The 25,005-nt window shown below is 34.5% G+C and overlaps 1 protein-coding gene and 2 pseudogenes across 4 annotated transcripts; 2 read left to right on the top strand and 1 right to left on the bottom strand.

The window, feature by feature from the left end:
* The first annotated feature begins 7,647 nt into the window (after positions 1 to 7,647).
* Positions 7,648 to 9,541, top strand: LOC127137260 (protein FAR1-RELATED SEQUENCE 5-like; annotated as a pseudogene).
* Positions 9,542 to 15,649: 6,108 nt separating this feature from the next.
* LOC127075281 (uncharacterized) lies at positions 15,650 to 23,148 on the top strand. 4 transcript variants are annotated; one of them, XR_007786339.1, is made up of 4 exons: positions 15,650 to 15,993; positions 16,152 to 16,213; positions 17,987 to 18,184; positions 21,318 to 22,333. XR_007786339.1 is itself a non-coding variant. In XM_051016768.1 (2 exons), the coding sequence occupies exon 2, from the start codon at positions 22,399 to 22,401 to the stop codon at positions 23,146 to 23,148; it is 750 nt and encodes a 249-aa protein (XP_050872725.1). In that variant the 5' UTR covers positions 15,650 to 15,993; positions 21,318 to 22,398. The 4 variants fall into 4 exon arrangements, 1 of the variants encoding a protein (XP_050872725.1); XR_007786338.1 differs by lacking the exon at positions 16,152 to 16,213 and having other exon boundaries at positions 21,347 to 22,333; XR_007786337.1 differs by lacking the exon at positions 16,152 to 16,213.
* On the bottom strand, positions 16,479 to 19,856 carry LOC127075282 (G-type lectin S-receptor-like serine/threonine-protein kinase At4g27290; annotated as a pseudogene).
* Positions 23,149 to 25,005: the final 1,857 nt, after the last annotated feature.

Here is a 25,005-nt window from a genome sequence, read left to right as displayed (position 1 = left end):
GTTCTAAACTTTGACCACTTTCAAAAAAATAGAAACTTTGGCCTTATGCCATTGCCTTTTTAAACTCATTTTTCTTAAATCAAACTTGTAAATAAACTTAATCATACTTGACTTAAACTTTCAAAATGCCAAAAAGAACTAACCCATTCAAACCATTTTAGGCCTTTGTGCCTTTCAAGCTTAAATTTTGTTAAAAACCAACATACTCATTTTGAAATTTCTAGCACGAACTATGAGGTTTTGATCCCTCATTTTTATGTTGGTACGTAGGCACAAGATTTGAAGGTCTTGTCAAACACAAAAATATAATTAATCAATTATTTTCTCATCCCCTCATTCTATTTGTTTGTAAACATCACTTTGTACAAAATACATATGCACACAAAAAAGGCTCCCTAGGAGTACATAGGACACTTTGGGTGCTAACACTTTCCCTCTGTGTAACCAACCCCCTTACCTGTGATCTCTGACTTTTATTAGTTTTTATTTGAAAACTTCTTACTATTTGGGTTTTTTTCGCATTTTTTCCCTTTTCCCTTGGAAACAATAAAATCACGGTGGCGACTCTTGTTAATTGATCTCTAGCCTATCAATAGCTTGATGATCATGAATTTCCCGCTACAGGTGCCTTAGACCTTGGCGCCTGCATTATGCCTCATGAGAAGATGCAAATGGCCATGGCGCCTGCGTTGTGCCTCATGAGGAGGCGCCGTAGGCATTGGCGCCTACTCAATGCATGTGGTGTATGCGCCAATTCATCTGGCGCATACACCCTTGTATTATTTATTTTTTTAATTTTTAATTTTTTTCTTTTAATTTTTATTTATTTATGAAATAATAAAAAATAATGTAATTTTTTTTATTCATGATATAATAAATATTACATGGGATTGATAAAAATTTAAGGATCAAAACATCCTCTTGCTCTACATCTAGGTGCATTAGTTTGTCTCCGAGGTCTCCCACGATTTTCCTAAGGTGTTTGGGGTCTTTGTGTGCTGACCTGATCGAATGATAGATGGTGTGAAGGTCCGGCGGAAGTTCTGGTGGTATTTGACAGATGTGTCATCATTTGTTCCCAATATCCGGAGTGGCTGTGGCCAACGGCGCTTCCGTAATGGAGTTCGGTGTCCATGTCATCGTAGTTAGATTGATGGGGTTGTGTGGATTATGGACGGCATAGTTGCCCAAATTGTGATATTGAATCGTTTTGGAAACAAAGCAATGGTTCATGGGGTGTACTATAGTTAAACAATGGTTGTGTGTTTTGGTGATGAGATTTTAGTGGTCATTGGTGGGGGGCTACGATGAAGTGACCCATATGAATCATTTGGGCTATAGACGGTTGTGATTGAAGCGTATGGTTGTTGGTGGATAGGGTTTGATTCTTGGTTTTATGGTTGGGTGGATGGCATAAATGGATTGCGACGTTGGGTGTTTGGTTGTGGGGTGGATGGAATGAATGGGTTGCGAAGTTGGGTGTTTGGTTGTTAGGTTTATGTGGTAGGTTGATGGTGTGAGGTTGGTTGTTGGGTTTGGGTGGTTTGACATTGGTGTTGGACGGGGACTTGTTGTTGGGCGTATGATGACGAAGCTAGTTGGCGTGGATCTATCAAATACCGCGGCTCAAACACAAATTGTTGTGTTGTTACCGACCTAAACCATGCCATATATTGTTGAGTTGGTCTTGCATAATGGATGACTGGTTCGTTTAAGATGTGTTATCGTCGATTCCTCCAATGAAGACACATCTCTTTTGCAAAGTCTCTCCAATCGAAATAATCCCATTGGGCATCAACTCTTTTTTATGCTAATTCCCTAAACACGTCGGAGGGTCTGGAATATGTTGTTGCATGCCGAACTGCAGTTTTACCCGGTCACTCTGGTGCATTTCCACAATAGTAAACCGAATAATTGGCGTCTTTGATGTCCAAACTGCAGCATCATCATAGTTCACATGATGATCAAGACCCAGATATGGCCTCCAGATAAACTGTAAAACAATACGAAATGGTTAGATGATAAATAATTTGATAAGTATTTTTAAATTAAAATATAGTTGTGTAGGAGTATTACATCGTCTGGTCCAATGTGGTCCAATAGTTTGCGATAGACTACTATAGCGTGTATCGGACACCTATAGTAGTTCATTCCCCTTACTTACCACAACTATATGAACCCCAACTATATGTGCTTACCTTATTAACATTGCGTAACAACGGTAAATACATAATATTTACTGAATTACCTGCATTTTCTGGAAATAAAAAATTACCAAATAAAATCATAATATAACACCGAGCTTTAGTTATTTTTTCGTACTCGGTTGATTCTTCGTCAATATTATACTCGCATAATATTGTTTAAGGTATTTTAAATTTATACCTTGCCTCCTTGCTTGATCGGATGACTCTCCCGCAGTTTGGTCGTCACACAAAGGGGCACCCAATAATTCATTACAGATAGAGTTGTCCTAGTTTACTTTACCATTCATGGCCTTACCATCTATACGGAGACCCAACAACATGTATATGTCCTCAAGTGTGACGGTACATTCACCGAAAGGAAGGTGAAATGTGTGGGTCTCGGGTCTCCATCTCTCCAACAAAGCAAGAATGAACTTGTAGTCCACCAAGTATGAGATAATGTTGAGGAGATTTCCAAATCCACATCCTCTAATATATATGGCTCTATCAAAGGATTGTGGGGTACATATTCATGTACACGACATCGAAAATCCTTTGGGTCCTAATAACACATAAGTAAGAAATACAATAAGAAGAAGTAATATATAATATAAACATAGATAACAAAGGTATACGAATTAAATATGGAATAAGTAAAAAGAGAGTGATAACATATAAATGTCGAGATATTCTCGAGTGTTCCTCTGTGTTCATCACCCATAGTAAACAGAGACATAATTTGAGTGCTTCAGAGAAAGAGTATAGATGATTAGTGTTGGAGATGATTTGATGTTGTGATTGGAATCCTATTTATAGATGAGGGAGTCTTACTAGGTTTGCAACCTACGCAACATGTGATTGGTTGCATACATGGCAAAGTAGAGTAGTCATAGCCTTAGGCGCATGCATGTGATATTCACATGCAAGGAAGAAGCGCCCATGGTATTGGCGCCTGCATGTGAATATTCACATGCAACAAAGATGCGCCCTTGCTCTTGGCGCCTAGAAGTCTTTGTCATGAAGGGGCGCACTTGGTCTTGGCGCCTAGGTTACTTTATGCGCCTAGGGAATATGCGTCTGTTTGGACTATTATGGCAGAGATTCTCTTGTGAGATTCCCTGTGTGCAGTGATTCCTTGGGCGCATGCATTGTGTGTTCTTGTCACTGCATGGTCAAGTCTGTGTAGATGAATAGCGTGATCAATGCATTCAACGTTTATGTTATTTAAGTGCATTTGAATAACATATCAATTCATTCAATTTCAGTATAGAAAAGAAATTTAGATTTAAAAAAATGTCTTCCTCACAACATTACATGATCAGGGCCCATATCGAAGATGAAATATTTGAGCATCAACTATTCAGTTTTTATTTTCGCAACACAGAGGTAACTCGGTTTACAATAAATCGACGATCAAATTTTTCACATCTAAAAAAAAGAATAGAAAAGAAATTGCAGTGCAGTCCTGTTGGCCAAATTATCTATAAAAATCCGGTTTGGTTTGCAGAAAACTAGGTGAAGTTTTATCAGAAGAAGATTCGAGATGATGAAGATGTTCAACATATGTTTCTCAGTCACGAATAATCTGGGTACAACGATATAGAGTTGTATATATTACCACCACAACAACAAGTGTCATAATTCATTGATCAGTCATGAGTGTTTTGTGAAACTGATGACGAACAAGCTGAGGTGAATGTTATAGATGACGAAGAGGAAGAAGCAGAGATCTTGGTTGATTCAATGGTGAACGCTGATGACGAAGAGGAGCCATTACCAACTATTCATGTATACTGTCCACCTCAACACATGACAAGGTCGAATTTGGGTTCTGATGAACCTTCATCAGATATATGGTACAATTCTTATATACAAATGCAAGGATATTTAAAACAAGGAGACACATTTCACACAAAAGAGGATTGTGTAAAAGCCATCAAAAAATTTCACATGCAACTATCAGCTAATTTCATAGTTGATAGAACTAATGCATTGAGGTACAAAATTTATTGTTCGAATGAGCACTGCTTTTTCAGGTTGTCACCTTCGTACCGGAAGAGGAGCGATTCTTGGGAGATTGAATCCATGGGTCTATTTCACACATGCATGCTGATAAATCCAATGCAAGATCATCGGAAACTAAGCTCTCAGCTAATATGCAATGAAATATTGCTTGTCATTGGCGACAATCCTTCGTTAAAGGTGAGTACAATAATCTCACATATTAGGGCAGAGTACCAGTACACTCCATCATATAGGAATGCATGGATAGCTAGGACTAAGGTTGTTGAAAAAGTGTTTGGAAATTGGGAGGAGTCTTAAAAACAACTTCCAAAATACCTGTTAGCTCTAAAGTAGTATGCTCCAGGGACTATTGTCAAGTTGGAAACGTTGCCCGCGTATAGACAAGACGGGGCGTGTGTTATTGGAAATGGAATATTCCACCGCCTCTTCTGGGCATATCAACCATGCATCATAAGTTTTTCTTTCTGTAAACCTGTTATACAAATTGATGGTACATGGTTGTACGGGAAATACAAAGGAACGTTACTGATGGCAGTGGCACAAAATGGCAACAACAACATTTTTCCAATCGCCTTTTCCCTTGTTGAAGGGGAGACTGCTGAGGGATGGAGTTTTTTCCTAAGAAATCTCCGATTGCACGTTGCACCGCAGCCTAACTTATGTTTGATCTCCGACAGACACCCTTCAATCATCAGTGCATATAATAACATTGATAATGGCTGAGAAGATCCTCCTTCGACGCATGTCTTCTGTAATAGACATGTTGCTCATAATTTCATGCGGGAAATCAAAGACAAGACGTTGCGGAAGAAGGTTGCCAATGCAGGTTACACATTATCAAAACCTTCTTTCAAACACTACCGCAAAGAAATAAGATTGTCAAATGCAGATGCAATATGGTGGATCAATAATATTCCATTAGAGAAGTGGACTAGGGCATACGACAACGGTCAATGTTAGGGCCATATGACAACAAATCTTATGGAATCAATGAACTTTGTCTTCAAAGGCAGCCGTAACCTACCTATAACCGCTTTGGTGCATGCAACATATTTCAGGCTAGGGGCGCTATTTGAGACCAGACGTTCCAAATGGAGTTCAGTGTTGCAATTTGGACAGTTGTTCAGTGATGCTTCAATGAAATTCATTAGACATGAAGCTACCAAAGCAAACACACATGTGGTCACGATGTTTGACCGCACTAAATATTGGTATAGTCTTGCCGAGTCCATGGATTACAAAGAGGGCATGCCGATGGGACATTACAGAGTCGAACTAGATATAGGTTGGTGCTACTGCGGAAAGTTCCAAGTATTTCGTACGCCCTGCTCCCATGCCATTGCGGCATGTCCAAAGGTTCGAAGGGATCCATCCTACTTGCTATCTGAAGTTTACAAAGTCACCAGCCTATCAAATGTTTATAAAATTAGTTTTTCCGTAGTAGCAAAAGAGGATTACTGACCAGAATATCAAGGATACATTGTCTGACACAACAAATTTATGCGAAGGAAGAAAAATGGTCGCCCAAACAGCACCCACATTTCGAACCGAAATGGATACGGCAAACAAACTGGTTAGACTATGTAGTTCATGCCATCAGCCAAGTCACAATCGTACTAACTGTCATAGTGTTAGAACGAGCAGAATCAGATAAATTCACATGTACCTCTGTTGCAATATATGAAAAACTAAATTTATTTCATATTATAAGTTTGTGAGTAAAATACCATTACATAAATAATAACACAAACAATTAAAACAACTACAATACAAGAACTATGTGATTACAACCATCAAAATAATTTTCAATATGTAATGCATCATCCTGTGAACGTCTCGGTCAGTCTTGATATCCACTCATTCACGCACTTCTCCATTTTGGTTGAACATGGACACAAGTCATTGAATTCTTCTAAGCCTTTCATCATCTCCAATTTCTCCATCTAACCAACTGTTCGGCGTCTGATTAAGACATTCAAACAAATCTATATTCCAAAGTCGAATCTTTATCGGAGACGCAACGGTAAATCCATATTTTGCTTGTGAATGTATTCAGACATGGTTAAAACTCAAAAACTTGAAGGAGAGTGAAGTTGAATGAAAAAAAATATGGTAGTAGGGGAAGATTTTCTATGGAAAATATTGCATTCAGGGCGAGGTATTTATAGTGAGGAGATATAAAATGCATGCGCCAAGAGGGTAGGCGCCTAACATGTCAAGACATGTAGGCGCCATAGGCATTGGCGCCTCCTCATGAGGTACAATGCATGCGCCATATGCATTGGTGCCTCCTTATGAGGCTTCTAATGCAGACGCCTAAGGCCTTGGCGCCTCCTCTTGATGCAAGACGGATGCGTCAGTTCATCTGACGCATCTTTTTTTAAAGATGGTTATTTTGAATTTTTTATTTTATTTTAAAATTAATTTTAAAACTATTCATTTTGACATATAAGCATGTAATTAAAAATAAATATAATAATTATTATTAAATCATAATAATAATAATTTCTCCACGTTTCTCTCTTTCTCTTTCTTCTTTCACGTTTCTCTCACTCTCCTTCTCTTTCTTCTTCCACGTTTCTCTCACTCCCTTTATTTCTCATTTCAGTTACATCTATTATTCTTCCCCCACTCCATCCATCTATTCAAAATTGATCTTTATACTTTCACAAATTTTATCTCATAAACTATATTTGCAAATCTTTACATACATGAGGTTAAACCCTACACTAATAATATTTTCTTCTTTTTTATAATTGTCTGACTTTCCAATTTTTTCTTGTTTTTTTTCTTTTAATATTAAATTTAAGTAGAATAATTTATGAACTTCTACTGATTGTTGAAACTTTATAAAATTTAAAGCAATGGTAGCTTGAGTTTTAACAAATAATATGAGATTTGATTAAAAGAGAAAGATATAAGTATTGTATTCAATTTTACTAGCTTTACTAGTGCAATATTATTTTTGTTATCATGTTTAACAGTTGCGTAAATATTATTTGTATTATTATAATAGATTAAGAGATGTAAAACATACATGAAGATTCAACCATAGTTAGCTCTGATGACATGCTTGAGAGTGTTGTTGGTATTGATCCTCTCAATAGCAGACTACCAACAAAGCCTCCCTTAGAGCCATACGAAGGAATGAAGTTTGCATCAATTGAAGAGACGAGAATTTACTACACAAGGTATGCTAAGAATACAGGTTTTAGTTTTCGTATGGGTCGTGTTACTAAATCAAGAACAAATGGTATGATAATAGGTCGAGAATTTCTCTGTTCAAAGGAGGGATTTCGGGCAAAAAAATATGTGAAAGAAGAAAGTAATAGTATTATCGTACACGATGAAACAAGGGTAGGATGCAAGGCAATGTTGTATTTAAAGAAAAATGGAGAAATATGGATTGTTTCAAGATTTGTAAGGGAGCATAATCATGAACTATTTTCTCCTAAAAGTTCACAGTTTCTTCGAGTACATAAAAAGAAGACTAACATGCAAAAAAAAACTTATTGATATGTTGCATGATTCTGGTTTAGGCCCTAGTAAAATAAGATCTGTCTTATGTACTGAAAGTGGTGGTGTTGATAATGTTAGATTTAGTCCACAAGATGTTATCAATTACTTAACTGAAAAGAGACAAAAAAAGTTAGAAAATGGAGACGCTTAAATGATGTTATCATATTTTAAAAGTTGTCAATTGAAGAATCCTGGGTTTTTCTATGCTTTTCAAATGGACGCTGAAGGAAGATTAGCAAATTGTTTTTGGGTTGATTCAAGGTCCAAAATGGCATATAAATACTTTGGTGATGTTGTTACTAATGATCCGACGTATTTGACAAATAAATATAAAATGCCTTTTGTTCCATTCACAGGAGTTAATCATCATCAACAATCCATTCTTTTTGGTTGTGCTCTATTATGGGATGAAACTATAGAGAGTTTTTTTTTGGTTGTTAAGTACTTGGTTAGAAGCAATGAGTGGAATTTCTCCTAAAACTATCATCACAGATCAAGATGCTGCTATTAGTAATGCAGTTGCAAAGGTATTTCCAAAGGTTAATCATCATTATTGCATGTGGCATATTGAGAAAAAAGTTCCTGAATACTTGAATTGTGTTTATCATGAACATGGTGAATTTAAAAATCAAATTTACAAGTGCATCCACCAATCTACCAGTGTTGACGAATTTGATTTTGAGTGGGAAGCAATGATTGATAAATATGGATTACAAGATAATCAATGGCTAAACAAGATATTCTCCATTCGAGAAAAATGGATTCCTGCTTATGTACGTCACAATTTTTGTGCAGGAATGTCTACCACTCAAAGGAGTGAAAGTATGAATAAATATTTTAAGGATTTTTTGAATTCAAGTACTTCATTAAGCCAATTTGTGACACAATATGAAAAATCTCTTGATGCACGTTACAACAAGGAAAGAGAGAAGACTTTCAAAACAAGAAATTCAAAGCCACTTTTACGAACTTTATATCCCATGGAAGAAGAAACTTCAAAAATTTATACAAGAAAAATGTTAAGAATATTTCAAGATGAGTTGGTTGGTTCTCAATTATTTATCATAGAAAAGGTTAAGTTTTCTATTGAAGTCTCAACGTATAAAGTTCGAGAAATTTACAAAGAGAAGCCTATCTACTATGTGAATTTTCATTTCACTTCAAAAGAAGCAAATTGTAGTTGTCACATGTTTGAATATTCAGGTATTCTTTGTAGACATGTATTATGTGTATTCATAAAGAAAAAAGTTTATTGTCTCCCTTCACAATATGTTTTACATAGATGGTCTATTAATGTTAAAAAAGAAAAGGTAAAAGAAGTGACAATTGAAGGGTTTCAAGAAGGAAGCAGTAACGCTTCTGACACTTTATTGTTTAATAGTATTATGGTTCACTCCCTCGAACTATCAGAAAGAGGTTCACAATCCGAAAAACATCACGATATTGCAATTCAAAGTTTGCAAAATGGGATTGTAAAACTTGATTTATTGGATATTGAAGAGTCAAATAAGAAGTTTGTTGATTCAACATCTGAAGATATGCCAAAAGTATCTGATGTTAACATAGCTTTGCATGACCCTCCACTTATAGCAACTAAAGGACGTCCACGGACTTTGCGAATGAAAAGTAGTTTGGAGATGGTCAGAAAAGGTTCCTCTACTTGTAGTTATTGCATGAAAAAGGGTCATACTAAGCCTAAATGTCCAAATTTAAATCAAACAAGGTATCTTAAAATTACATGTACATGTCTTCTCATTTTTTTTATCTTGTTAATTTTATTCACTAGCAACATACTTATGATTTTTAGGTGATAAATTCAATTTTCAAACTCTATTTTGAAACTTCTATATTGTTGGTTGATTAAGAGGTAATAGTTTTTTCTAATGTTACTACTTTTGCTTATATTTATACTAGTGTTAATTTTAATAATTAGTTGTCTTCATATTATAATTGAAGGTTTTTATTCAAGTCATGCCTTATCAAGCCTTTTAGAACAGGAAAATTCAACAAGTTGCTTCTATGCTCTTTGGAGACTTCATCATAGCCTTATTTAAGTTGTTGGTATTTTGCACTTACTATTTTACTCTACTGTGATTTTTATGTTTAGATCAAATGATCTTTTGTTGATTTTTTTTATGTTGGAGTCTATGAGGGATTAGAGAAATATTTCTCATTCTTTATAAAGTTATGTGCTTATCCATTTATTCTTAACTTTTGAATTTTTTTCAAATTTTGTTTAATATTGAATGCTTTTATGCAGAGAGATCGTTAATTTTTATTTTCTTTTTCATGCTCAATCTATAGAGACAATTTATTATATCTTTCTCTTTTAATCAAATCCCATATTATTTGTTAAAACTCAAGCTACCACTGCTTTAAATTTTATAAAGTGTCAACCATCAGTATAAGTTCATAAATTATTCTACTTAAATTTAATATTAAAAGAAGAAAAAAACAAGAAAAAATTGGAAAGTCACACAATTATAAAAAAGTAGAAAATATTATTAGTTTAGGGTTTAACCTCATATATGTAGAGATTTGCAAATATAGTTTGTGAGATAAAATTTGTGAAAATATAAAGATCAATTTTGAATAGATGGATGAAGTGGGGGAAGAATAATAGATGTAACTGAAATGAGAAATAAAGGGAGTGAGAGAAACGTGGGAGAAGAAAGAGAAAGAGAGTAGGAGAAACGTGAAAGAAGAAAGAGAAAGAGAGAAACGTGGAGAAATTGTTATTATTATGATTTAATAATAATTATTATATTTATTTTTAATTACATGTTTATATGTCAAAATGAATAGTTTTAATGGTTTTACACTTAAAGTGTATTCCAACTAATTGTGGTATCATCACCTGGTTGCCAAATCTGTGGTAAGTTTTTCATTATACAAATTATTATGACAATTTGTGGCTAAATTTATGTTGTGATAGGTTGATTACGCTTAGATAAAACTAAGTAGGTAACTTTTTCTCATTACTTTTTATTAACAGATAACCAAACAACCTTTTAAATGTGTTTTTAAAATAAAAAATGTTTTTAGTGTTTTCTGTTAAATGCATCTTTTTCCCGGGGAAGGGAGTTGTTGATGATTCTAAAAAAGAAAATTTTTGCTAAAAACATTTTGACATCTTTGATTTGGGAGAAATCCTTCTATCCCTTTGGCTTGATAGTTAAACAATTCGTTGTTTGCCTAGATGACTTTTAATAGGTTGTTGTTTCAGTTAATATTATGTTATGAGTCCAAGTTATCTATTTAGATTTAGCTTTGTGTATCAACCAATCACAACATTCTTAGCCTGTTTCTTTTATGGATTCTGATGATGATGATAATCATCAAAACAATTTGATCAAAAATGAAGAACTTGTAGAATATCCAAAAAATCTGGATAAACTCAACAGATGGGTTATACCCTCCGTTCCTCCTAATCAAATTTATAGATTTGGTAAGATAGATGTTTTTGCTCGTTTTGCTGTTAAAACTTTAGAGCAAACAATTCAAATTTCTAAAGAAAAACAGACAATTAAACTGTTAACTAAAAAAGATTTGAAACCTTTTAAAAATTATAATTTTATCCATATTGGATTGGTTCAAATTGCTTTAAAACCGTTAACATTACTAGGTTTAAATTCTAGCATAATGGCTTATGTTAGAGATGGTAGATGTAAGGATTTCAAACAATCTTTAGCCGCTATGGTAGAGACAAGTCTGTGTCATGGACCGGTTTACTTTGATGTCTCACCAAATTTAACTCTATCTTTATCTGATAAGAATTTATTAGATGCTATTCAGTTAACTGTTCATACTAATGGTTACAATTTCAAACCTGGAAGTGAAATCATAGCAATATGCTATAGAATCTACTATAAGGTTCTTACTACGCTTAATCCCAAAGCAAAACAATTAGTGTTCCCTGGAACTACTACTTTGGTTCAAACCAATTTGTTAACTTCCAATGTTGCAACCAATAGATTGATAAAATGGGATGAAATAAACTTCCCAGAGACATGGTCTCTTCCCCAAGAAATAGATCCTGAACCTATCCTTAATAGGGATATAGATCAAATAATTCAAACTACTGAAGGAGATCTAGAAATAAACTTCACTCCTAAAAGAATAATTAGGATACCCAGATCTCTATCTGCTAGACACTTAGTTAGTGAATTTTTCACAGCTTCTAGCCAATTACCTAGACCTTCTACTTCTCAAACAAGAGAAGAAATAGAGGTCGTTGAGAATATAAGACTTAGCGAAAATAGAATTCCCCAAGGAATTTATCAAAAACCTAATACTCCAAGAGTAGAATCACCTACTCCGTCAGACATGGATTTCCAATTATAATGTTAGATTACTCCCCTGGTAGCAAGATGAGACAACTCATCAATGATGAGTTTCAACATGAGAGATATACTCAATTCAGAGAATGGTTTTTTAAAAAAAATTCAAAACCCGAATTAGCTCAATTTAAAGATGAGTACTACACTCAAAAGAACCTTGCGCAGGATTTCATTCCTTTTGTGAAATGGTTTGTTAACTATTTCATAAGTAAAAAACAAGAAGAAATCCTTGTTTTATAAAGACCTTGGGAAAATATTAGAGGAGAAAAAATGGAAGCTCCTTTTCCCCCTGAACAAACGATAAGTTTGAGTCAAAATACTGAAGCTACCCCTTACCTTAACCTTCAGTTACAAAGAGTTGAACAAAATCAAGTTACTCTTAAGGAATTAAATTCTGTCATCAGGTCTCAAAATTATACCAATGCTTATCTTGTTTTCTTAGGAGAACAATTTATCTCTATGGAAAAAGATCTATTATCCATAAAAAATCTTTTAGAAAAACAAATAGCACGTCAAGATATCATTATTGACTTCATAAATAAACCTAAGGACCAGATGTCCACATCCACCATTTCGGATGTTCCTATAGTTCAACCTCTTGTTTCCATAGAGGGATTTAAAATGGAAATCGATGGTCAAGAATGTGTTCGTATTTTAGAACAAAAGTTAAAAGGTCTTAAGATCACAGTTATGTCCCATGAAGATTATTCTGAGGATAATAACGAAAACCATATTGATAAATTATCTGATATGTTTGCTAATTTAGACATTAGTAACCTTGACATTAATAATACTAATAATATAAACCCTTTTTATGCTCTTAGGCCTATAGAAAAGTATTATTACAAGCGCCCCTCACCGCAAGATTTGCTCTTTGAGGAATCTGAACCATTCCAGAATTCTTATTCAGGAAAAGCCATTTATGAATGGAATGTTGACGGTCTTAATGACAAACAAATTATAGATACAATCCATAGGATGATCATGTATTCTACTGTTTGCAAGCAACATGGAAATTCAGATAGTTCTATAGCATCCTTTATAACCACAGGATTTGTTGGCCAACTTAGAGTCTGGTGGGATCATTATCTCACCGAATCTCAGAAATTAGAAATTCTTAATCATAAGAAAATCATGAAGGTCGATCCAGAAACCAGTAGAAGCACTACTTTGGCTACGACTACCACGGGAGAAGAAGATGCAGTGTATACTCTGTATCTCTCCATCTTACAGCATTTTGTAGGAACCAATGTCCCTATTGGAGAAAAAATCCAGACACTTCTCCAAAACCTTAGGTGCCCTTCTCTTACCCACTTTAGATGGTATAAGGATACTTTTCTTTCAAGAGTTTATCAATTAAACAATCCCAATTCTTTGCATTGGAAAGCAAAATTTATTGATGGATTACCCCATTTCTTTTCTGAAAAGGTTAGACAATCTTTAAGACAGAAAAATGATGGGATAAACATAAATTATTCTGACCTTACTTATGGTCATATAATTAGCACTTGTGTTAATGAAGGATTAACTTTATGTAATGACATAAAGCTTAGAAATCAACTTAAAAAGCAAAAGCTTTCGGAGAAACACCAACTTGACGAATTTTGCGAACAATTTGCTTTTTGATCTTGGAAAATCTCCAGATAATAATAATAAGAAGAAGAAGAAAAAAGAAAAAAAATTCCGCAATAAACCTTATAAGGATAAGTCAAAAAATTCTTATAAGAATAAGAAAAGGGGTCACTACAATAAAGGTAGACCTAAAGAAAAATCTTTTGACCCTAAAGGTAAAAGAAAAGTCAAAAAACTTGACATAACGTGTCATAAATGTGGCAAACATGGTCAGTATGTCAACCAATGTTGGACTAAAAAAGCTCTTAATGAGATAGAAGATGAACAATTGCGTTCTCAATTAGAAAAAGTTCTACTTCTCAATTCTGATTCTGAAAATTATTCTTCAGAAGAGGATATTAATATGATTTATGAATCCTCTACTGAATACTCTTCTGAATATTCTGACAGTAATGATTGTCAATGTAATCAATTAGATTACTGGAAATCAATTGTTGATATGAATGGGTTAAATGTTTTAACCTCAGAACAAGACGAAGCTATAAAAGCTATAGAATCTATTTCTAATAATGAAATAAAAAGAAAAATGCTTGAGGTCTTAATACAAGAAAACTCTAAAAAAGATTTTCCGGTTATTACAGAAGCACCTTACCAATTAAGTGAGGTTTTGTCTAGATTTCGACAGTCTAATGTCCGTGAAACTCTTGTTTCTATTATGGATTTAAATAGAGAAATAAACCTCTTAAAGAATGAGATATCTCAGATTAAAAGAGAAAACTATGGTTTATCTCAAAGACTCACTTTGTTAGAATCTAGTAATTCCAAGGTTGAAGAGATATCTTCAACTAGTAATCCTTCACCTAGTGATGAATTCCTTTCTCTCATTGATAGAGTGACCTCTCAAAAATGGTTTGTTAGGATAACTTTAGTTATTAATAGAAATTTCATATTAGAAAATGAAGTTGCCCTTATTGATAGTGGCGCTGATTTAAATTGCCTTCAAGAAGGAATTATTCCCACTAAATACTTTGATAAAACCACACAATCTCTTACCCAAGCTGGAGGAGATAAACTCACGGTCAATTATAAGTTGTCTAATGCTTATATTTGTAACAAAGATATTTGTTTACCTACTCATTTTATTCTTATAAAAAATTTAACTCATAGAATCATATTAGGAACTCCTTTTCTGCATAAAATTATGCCTCTAATTAATGTTGATCAAAAGGGAATTACCTCCATTATCAATAACAAAAGAATTACTTTTGAATTTATTACTGATCCTCATACTAGGATGATTAATGAAGTTAAAGATATTCTTCTTAAAAAAGAAAAACAAATTTGTTTTCTTAAAGAAGAAGTAGATTTATTAAATATTACTTCTCAACTTAAGAAACCTGAAGTTCAAAATCAAATTAAATTAATTGATCAACAGTTTAGAGATGAAATCTGCAATGATTTACCTAATGCCTTTTGGGATAGAAAGAAACATGTTATTTCTTTATCTTATCTTGATGACTTTAATGAAAGTCAGATTCCAACCAAAGCTAGGCCTGCTCAAATGAATCATGAGTATTTGGATTTATGCAAAAAGGAGATAGAATCTCTTTTAGAGAAAAATTTAATAAGAAATAATCTTATCTTGTTTGCCATTTCAAAGCAATAATGAAAAGAATCAATAAACAAAAGCAAAAGACAAGGTTAATGGAATAAGAATCTTGTCAAAAGCAAAAGACAAGGTTAATAGAATAAGAATCTTGCCAAAAGCAAAAGTTGCCAAAGCAAAAGATAAGAAAGAATCTTATCTTCTGATCTTAAAGGAATAAGAATATCTTGTCTTTAGGCATAAATGTATGCACTTAATTTTCTTTTGTAAATTTTTTTTGTTTTTAGTTTACCTACTATTGTAGGTAAAGGTTACCGACTTAAATAGTAAGCCTTTGCTTCCCTATATAAGGGGATTTAAGTTTCTTTTGTAATCAAATTTTTAAATAAGTGAAAGAAAATTGTCAATATTCCTCTAGACTTCTCATATTTCAATATTCCTCTAGACTTCTCTACCTGTATACTAATTGTGGTATATATATATATTCCTCGGTAGTTTATGACATGTCTAAGCCAATTTTATTCTTGGCACCAATAAATAGCAATAACCATCGTGAGATTCTAGGGTGGATATTTTCTGCATTCAACATTGGTATACCAACAAAACTCGTGTGATCCAAATGATGTATGAAGAGTAAAATAAAAGGACGCAGAAACGAATTTCACATTTATCGCTGAAGAATGCAAAAAAACACGAGAGAAACTGCAAGAAAAACTGGCGAAAGGAGCATTTACTCACTCTTTTGGTTCGATTTCTTCTTACTCTAATTACCTATAACCTGTTTGTTATAATGCTTCTGTGAACCTGTCTGTTATAATTTGTGTGAGCTTGCAAAATAAAAGTTTGTAAGGGAAAGATCATCTAATAGAAAGATTATGTCACTTCTGAGTCTGTTTGTTTCAGTTTCTAAACTTTGATTGGTATGGTTTCACATATGGACACAGAGCATGACTGGGTAAAATTTGGTATGTTTTCATTTCAAACTCAAGATAATACTTCTAAGTTGCGATTGTGGTTGTGGTTACACTATAAACCTTGATATTGTAGCCGCGGCGGCTACAATTATGGTTGCATTGTTGTTGCGGAGACCTCTAAAACCTTTATATTGCGGTCTAATTACAGCCGCAAACTACAATTTAGATTTAGATTTAAAGCATAGTTACTCTATGTAAATTAAAACTGAGTGATTGGATTTGTTTTCCCCTTCATTCTACCATTGTCATGTTTGAGTAACCTCCATCCTTGATATTGAGATCAATGAAGCATTAAAAACACATACAGACATAGATATGACACTAATACTAACACATAGACACATCACACTGGTATTAATTAAGAAAATAGAAGTGATTGAATGTAATTACATGTGTCAATATTGGGTTGATGTCAAATACAGTACACGCCTTCAGTCTGAAATGTCGGTGCTACATAGGTAATTTGACCGAAGATATTAGCCAGCTTGTTTTTTATGTCATCCATTTTCATCGGGCTTCTAATAAGGTGATAGTCATATCATTGGTTACAATATTTTCGCTTTGACCCGAGTTGGAAGTTTCTGCAAATGAATCTTTCTTTATATAGTAACCAGGTTCTTTTGGCTTAGAAAATTCACCGTCACTCCCCAACATTAGAACCACAGAAGGCATAACAGGCCTATCTTCTGGAAATTGCTGGATACACAAGAGACTCACGTGAATGCAACGCAATGCCTCTGATTCAACACAGGAGTCCTCTATGTTTTTGTCAATTAGTTCTATAGCTCTTCCGTCTTTCCATAAACTCCATGCCTAAAATGAACCGTGGAAAACTGAATTAGAAAATTCTTGCAACTTACAAGTTTTTATAAAAAAACTTAATTAAAAATGTATCACACATCAAGTACTTACATGAGTGACAAGGTTAGAGGATTCGGTGTCGACATAAAAACCTCTACTTCTCTTTCCACATATAATCTCTAGCAACAAAATTCCGAAACTAAACACATCTGACTTCACAGAAAAAAGTCCATCTGCGGCATATTCTGGTGCCATGTAGCCACTGCAACATAAATTAAACAAAACTATCAAAAAAGTTTCACACAAAACATAGACCTTAGTTTGGTACTAATATACTTACTAAGTTCCAACCACTCTCTTTGTATTTCCATGTGTTTGATCTAATCCAAAAATTCTAGCTATGCCAAAATCTGAGATTTTTGGGTTCAGCCTGTCATCAAGCAAAATATTGCTTGGTTTGAGGTCTCTATGAATTATCCTTAATCTAGAATCTTGATGAAGATAAAGAAGACCTCGAGCGATTCCGCAAATAATGTTGAAGCGCTTAGGCCAATCTAGAAGTTTTCTTTTAGTGTCATCTGTTTCAAAAGAAGTAAACTTAGTGACCCATTTTAATATTTGAATTGTATGCATTCTATTTTCTTAAATAGAATAGTTATACCAAAAATCAACATATTCAAGCTACGGTTTGTCATGAATTCATAAACTAGCACTCTATTTTCTTCCTCAATGCAACAACCAAGAAGTTTAACAAGATTTCGGTGTTGAAGTTTTGCTATAAGCTTTACTTCATTCTTTAACTCAGTGATTCCTTGTCCAGAATCACTTGAAAGCCTCTTCACAGCAATTTCTTGCCCATATGCCAATCTTCCCTAGATAACAACATATAAAAGTAAATTAAGACACTGTTTAATCATAAGTCTCTTTTCCTACATAACAAATATTTAATCACCTTGTATACAGGTCCAAAACCACCTTCTCCAATCTTGTTCTTTATCGAGAAGTTATCAGTGGCAGTGACTAAGGTTGAATAAGCAAGCAGTGGGAGATCGCAATCACCTTCATCTCCACTACCTCTGCCACCTTCCAGTTCAATCATTTTCGAATCCTCTGATAAAATGGAACAAAAACTTCAAATGAGTTGAAGGCATAAGGTATCAGGTATGTGATAAATCATTAACTTTGTAGGATAAAGGGTATAAATTCTCCTTTGTTCAACAAAGAAACAAATTCTACCACCCATTTAGGGAAAATATAGATAAAAAGGTTAGTTTTCATACCAATTATTCTGCGCCGCAATATGTAGCGACGATATCCGAGATAAAGTATCCCCAAAACTACAATGATGCTAGCAAGAATTCTGATTAGATCCTTCACGAGCCGATGATGTACCTCTTCAAAGTTAAGTATATAAAATCAAATAAACAAATAGTTAAAATATGTCTATATATAGATACACATCAATTTTCCATAATAAAACAGACCTTGTAGACAATATTTATGAAATTTTGACTAAGGTAATAAAGTTGTTCTTACCTCTGTATAATTCTGAAGCATCCATTCGAATATAGAGATCCTGTCCATCATCTTTAAACTCCCTAATATCAATTAAATCACCAAACCACATGACACAACCACTACCTTTTCCTGTTATGTTAGAATTAGTATAAGCCATACAAGAACAATTATTCAAGCACTTGACTCTACATTCATCTAGACTTATTGTTTCATCCACCCAACTATGTGTACAATCTGGCACTTTTACACCTTCCACTTTCACAAATCCATCCTTGAGTTTGTTAGTACAGTTTAACAGTTTATTTCGTACGCATCCTTGAGTCCAATCAGATGAGTTCCAAGCAACTGGAGACTTAGGGCTAAACCCTGATAAACAATTGCATATTTGTGAGCCAGTGATTATGCAAGTACCATAGGCTCCACAGGTTCCATAGAAGTCACACCTGTCTTTTGGTAGTGATTTAATAACTTGCCAAATTTGTTGATCTTCTATCCACACGGAACGATAAGACATCATCGGAGTTGTTTGATTTATTACCATTATTGTAATAACAGAATCATTCTCCATAGTATAAGTATAATACATCTCATCCTTATTAGACACAAAATTGAAAGCAAAAATGTTGTTAGGCTTTTGATCTGGTATACCACTAAAGTGCAATCCATTCCATGGTCCAATTCTTACAAATTTATTTGTTCCTTGCATGAGATATTGTTCAGGGTAGTTATAAAGTAATGAACCCCAATATAAGTCTCCTGGTGATGGATCCTCGGGACTTTTCCAAGATGTCATTCTCTTCTCTGTATGAGTTCTTAGATTCCAACCCAACTTCATCCCCGGAAGTATTGTATCAGAAGGGTAATCAAAACTCTGCCACAAATAGACTTCTGGGTTCGTATCCTTCTCGTCTCTTATCACAAGATTCCCCGAATCCAAAAGTTGTGCAATTGGATTCGGGGAACCTTGTTGAGATGTTGTATACCATACCACTTTGTCATTTTGTTTAAGGACAAGGTTGCCAGTATTGTTCAGCATTAGGATTCCGGAGGAGGAATCGTTGATGGGTTTGACACCATTTGCAACCCAAACAATTGTTTTATCAGGGATATTCTTGTACCAAATTCCTAAGTAACTTTTGTTGGAATCCTTAGGACTGAAGAAGCCAAGTACAAATTTATCACCTTGTGAAACCAAGGTCATGCCATCAGTGATGGACTGGGAGAGTTTAATAGTATCTACTGCCATGGAAAACTTTGGGGAAGGTATAAGTACACATAAAACAATGAACACTAAAGTAAGAATACCAATATCCATTGAGTTTTATCTTTTGCAGGACTCTATTGTTTGGATATATTTAAAATATCCATGAATAAAACTAAATGATTGTGCTGCTTACAGCAGAAGCAACGAAGAAACACTAGAAGGACGAACAGAATTAGAATGCAACAAAAATAAAAATTAAATTTCTTTAGTATTTTGTATTTAAGTTGAAAAACATAGCACATATATGTTTCTATTTGTGTGTATGACTTTGAAATAGAAAATGTCCATGCTACACCTAATTAAGAACATTAACATATGTTAAGAAGTGGGACCGTGATGACAGTCATATTATTATACACTTACAATGTAAATCATTTTTAATGCAATCCTTCAGGAAAAACGTGTTAACCATAATTTTTGACTTTACTGATATTGTAATGTTATTTTGACTTTACTAATATAGTTTGAATGGAAATCAATGATGTCGTATTGGTATATTCTAATTCATATTTGTTTAGTTCAACTTTTAGGAGGCAACAAAGAGAATGAGAGGAAAGAAAAGTACGTCTTTTACAATTTTTACTATCAATTAATTAAATTTTACATGTGAGTCACTTTTCTTTTTATTATTATTATTTTTTTTTAATCTATTTTCTTTTGTTGTTGTCTCTTCTTGCACATGTTTTTCCATTTTTTTATGTTACTTTTTAAATTAATATACCTAGATTACAATAACAACAATAAACAAACCTCAGGATCGACCTTGAGCACATATAAGACGACTCTTAGTCTAGGATTTCCAAATTAGGAGATCTAATTTTATTTTAAAATAAGTAAAATATATAGTTAATATTATACTAAACAAATTATAAAATGAAAACTAAATGGTCCAGGAGAAGTAGAGCAAATTTGAAGCATGGTAGTAAAGGTTATGTGTTTGATCCTCTTGAATTCATTTTTTTAAATTACCGTTGAATCCATTTTTTTCTAATCAGTGTTGCAGGTTTGAATTCATTTTTTCTAATTACTGTTGCAGATTCGAACCTCATGATTTCATTTTTTCTAATTACTGTTGCATCCATTTTTTCTATGTTGCACCATGTTTTCTAATTAATGTTGCATTAATTTTTTTTATTATTATGATAAATGTTAATGATTTAAACTATTTAAAGATGAATAGAAAATATAAAAATTAAATGAAATTGAAGACTTAATGTTTTTTATTTCATTTTTTAATTATTGACTCTTTATTTTGTAATTTTTTATTTTTTATTTTATATTTATAATTTTATTTATTAATTGTTTAATGATCTTTTGGAGGCACTAAAATATAAAGACTTAGTTGATGAATTTTCTTTAAAATAATATTATGTGAAAGACTCTTTTTAAGTAATTAGAAAATTTAAGTTGTATGAATTTTTTTTATAGTTTAAACAATCCTTTGAATTTTTTGTTGTTTGATTTTTTATATATTATTTTTAATTATTAAAATTATATTTATTTTTAATTTAGGTATTTTAAAATTAAAGTAGGATTTTCAGATTGATTGAGCCGGTCCTGGATAGTGACACGTGTGATTATCATCGTTGACGTGTCGGTATCGTGCACGATGTTGATGGCGTGTATGATGTTGAAGGCGCGCATACCATTGAAGTTCAGGTTGGTTTTGTAAACATAAAAGGAGGTATTGAAGGCACGAGGAACTCTGATGTGTTGCATACCTCTATTATCTAGGTGGTTTATTTCTCACCTTCCTCGATCAGTGATGAAGAATGAACAAGGGTTTAGGTGGTCCAAGAGGATTATGTCACTTTCTCATTCAGATATTCGTTGGTGCTCTAGATCTATGGAGAATGTTACCATCATTGACCGTTGTGGGGAGTTCCCTAATGTGCCACTCCTTGGCATAAGAGGGGGCATTACCTACAACCCTTCTTTAGCTCTACGTCAGTTTGGTTACGCTCGGACTGATGGTCCTCATGACATGCTTATTCAGGGTATTATGTTCGACTACGACAACGATCTTCAAGGTTACCGTCAAAGGTTCATACGAGCATGGGGTAAAGTGAACAAGGTTGACAGCAAGACTCTGGAACCCAAGTACACTATTCCTATGGAACCATATCTCAGATGGGTACGATCTCGTGCTCAGACTCTTATGATGCCATATCCTGCTATCCTGCCAGTTACCATGGAGCCTGTTGCTGAAGGAGATACTTCTTACATCATTCTTCATCCAGACATGCCCACTGACATGGAAGAGTTACAGAGGTCCTGGATCCAGTTGAAGGAGCAAAGAGATACTTTTGAGACTCATTACAAGGCAAGTCAGGAAAGAATCCTGGAGCTAACAAAACAACTTCACGAGGAGCGGAATCTCAACTCATACCTCAACACAAAGAGGAAACGTCCATGGGAGACTTAAAACCCCATTTTTTGTATTCATTTCATTTTTATTGTAATCCCAAGGGGCAAACAAGTTTATTACTAATAAAAGTTTACCTTTTGGTGGTTTAAACAAATTTAAATCCTACGGTCCTTGAAAACATTGCATAAGCATCTACATACCATATTATTGCATCACAGGTTTCTTATGAACAGGTATCTTATCTTCTCGCTGTTTACCTCAGCAGGAATGGCTCTTGAACAGACTGTCAAAGATCTCCAGGCTCAGAATGCACAATTCCAAGAGTTGATTCTGAACTTGTCCAAGGGGCAAGATGAGTTGAAAACTGTTGCTGAAGTTAGAGTGCCTCCCATGATTATTACCACTCCTGGCCCTATTCCTTATACTTCTGATAAAGCTATACCATGGAATTACGGTTCTGATGTTTATATCCATGGTGTTAAGCAGGAACCTTTGAGTGATACACCTGTTACTGATGATAACCTTGATGTTGATAATATTGCTGGATCTAGTAAGATCACCAGAAGTGGAAGAATTTTCTCTCCTCCAGCTACCTCAAAAAATACAGTTCTTCCAACTACTACCTCCACTTCTGAGCCAAGTACTGATACTCGAGGCAAAGGTCCTGTGGTTGAACCTGTGCAAGCTGAAGCACCGACTGCTGAAAATCTCTCTAAACAGATGGAAGAAGTGCTGAAGATCATTCGTAAGAGTGATTATGATATTGTTGACCAGTTGGGGCATACTCCCTCCAAAATTTCCATGTTGTCTTTGTTGCTGTGTTCTGAGGCTCATGCTAAAGCCTTGATCAAATTCTTAAGGACTGCTCATGTACCAAATGAAATTTCTGTGGATCAATTTGAAAATTGTGTTGCACATCTGACTTATGATAATGGGTTAGGTTTTTCTGATGCTGACTTGACTCCTGCCAAATGAAACCATAACAGAGCTTTACATATCTCCATTGAATGTAGGGGCACTACCTTGTCTCATGTGTTGATAGACAATGGCTCTTCATTGAATGTACTTCCCAAAGAGGTTCTGAACAAGCTCAGTCCTGAAGATGCTGTGCTAAGACCAAGTAATATAGTGGTGAGAGCCTTTGATGGTTCAAGAAGAGTGGTGCATGGAGAAATAGATCTCCCGATCAAAGTAGGCTCTCAAGTCTTCGATTCTACCTTCTATGTAATGGATATTCGTCCTGCGTACTCTTGTTTGCTTGGGCGCCCCTGGATCCACGGGGCAGGTGCTGTGACCTCCACTCTACATCAGAAGTTGAGATATCCAGTGAAGGGAAAGATCGCAACTGTTTATGGAGAGGAAGAATATATGGTCAGTCATGTGAATACATTTAAGTATGTTGAAGTGGAAGGTGAATATGTTGAGACTCCTTGCCAGACATTTGAAGTAGTTCCTTGGGTCGTTCCCGCTACTGAAGCTCCTCCTGTGGTTAAAAGAGTTCCTGTGGTTACCAGAGTACCTCCTACAATGGCTTCCCTCAAAGATGCTAGAGTTGTGGTTGAAGAAGAGTCCCAGAAGGCTGTTCGTCGTGCTCGTGATGTTCGTATCATCAATCCAGGGAACATGAAAGATCAAATCAATGTTGTGGGTGACTATAATGAAGACTACAATCTGGATAACTGGATTTTTCCTACTGTGGGTGATGGGCTCAACAATTGGAAGACTGAAGACGTTATTCCTATCTCCTTTAGTCAGGAGTAAATACTATTACTGCGTTGTTATTTTTAAGCCTTGTGCCTTACCCGGGGCACAATGGTATGCTTGTTTGGGATGTCATTTCATTTGCATACTTCATTCAATAAAAATCAATGGACGTTTCGTTTTCGTAAATATTGGGCTCTTTGTTTTTCTTTTATTTTATTTTCATCAGCTATGTGTTCTTACACACACCCACATCACTAAAATGCAGATCCTCATCCACTCTGGATCCTGTTGATAACAGTTCTACTATTGCCAATTATAATTTCGAGAATCCGATCTATCAAGCTGAAGATGGAAAGGATGAAGATTGTGAAGTATCTGTAGAGCTTGCTAGGTTATTACAACAAGAAGAGAAAGTTACACAGCCGCATGAGGAATCAATTGAGGTTGTAGATCTGGGTACTGAAGTAGACAAGAAAGAAGTCAAAATAGGAGCAGGCTTGGAAAACAGTGTCAAAGAAAGATTGAGTCGGATGTTACGTGACTATGTAGAGGTTTTCGCTGGAAAAATCAAGAGATGATATGGAATGATGAATGTCAAGAAGCTTTTGACCAAATCAAGAAGTATCTCCAAGAACCTATAAATCTGATGCCACCAGTTGAAGGAAGACCTCTAATCATGTATTTGACCGTGTTAGAAAATTCAATAGGGTGTGTGTTGGAGCAACATGACGAGTCTGGTCGAAAAGAGCATGCAATATACTACCTTAGCAAAAGGTACCGACTGTGAAACAAGATACTCCCAGCTCGAGAAAGCTTGCTATGCTTTGGCTTAGGCTGCTCGCCGACTAAGACAGTATATGTTGAATCATACCACTTTATTGATTTCTAAGATGGATCTTATCAAATATACATCTGAGAAACCTGCTCTCTCCGGAAGAACAACAAGATGATTGTTGAACTCTGCACGTAGTTCAAAATAAAACACCATAACTCTTCTCCGTACCGGCCAAAGATGAATGGCGCCGTGGAGGCTGCTAATAAGAATATTAAGAAGATCATACAAAAGATGACAGTAACATACAAAGACTGGCATGAGATGTTACCTTTTGCTCTTCATGGTTATCGTAC

The sequence above is a fragment of the Lathyrus oleraceus genome, chromosome 4 (assembly GCF_024323335.1).
Source record: "Lathyrus oleraceus cultivar Zhongwan6 chromosome 4, CAAS_Psat_ZW6_1.0, whole genome shotgun sequence".
In the NCBI taxonomy this organism is placed as follows: Eukaryota; Viridiplantae; Streptophyta; class Magnoliopsida; order Fabales; family Fabaceae; genus Lathyrus; species Lathyrus oleraceus.
The sequence above is the reverse complement of the archived record's forward strand: the minus strand, read 5'-3'. Positions and strand labels throughout refer to the sequence as shown.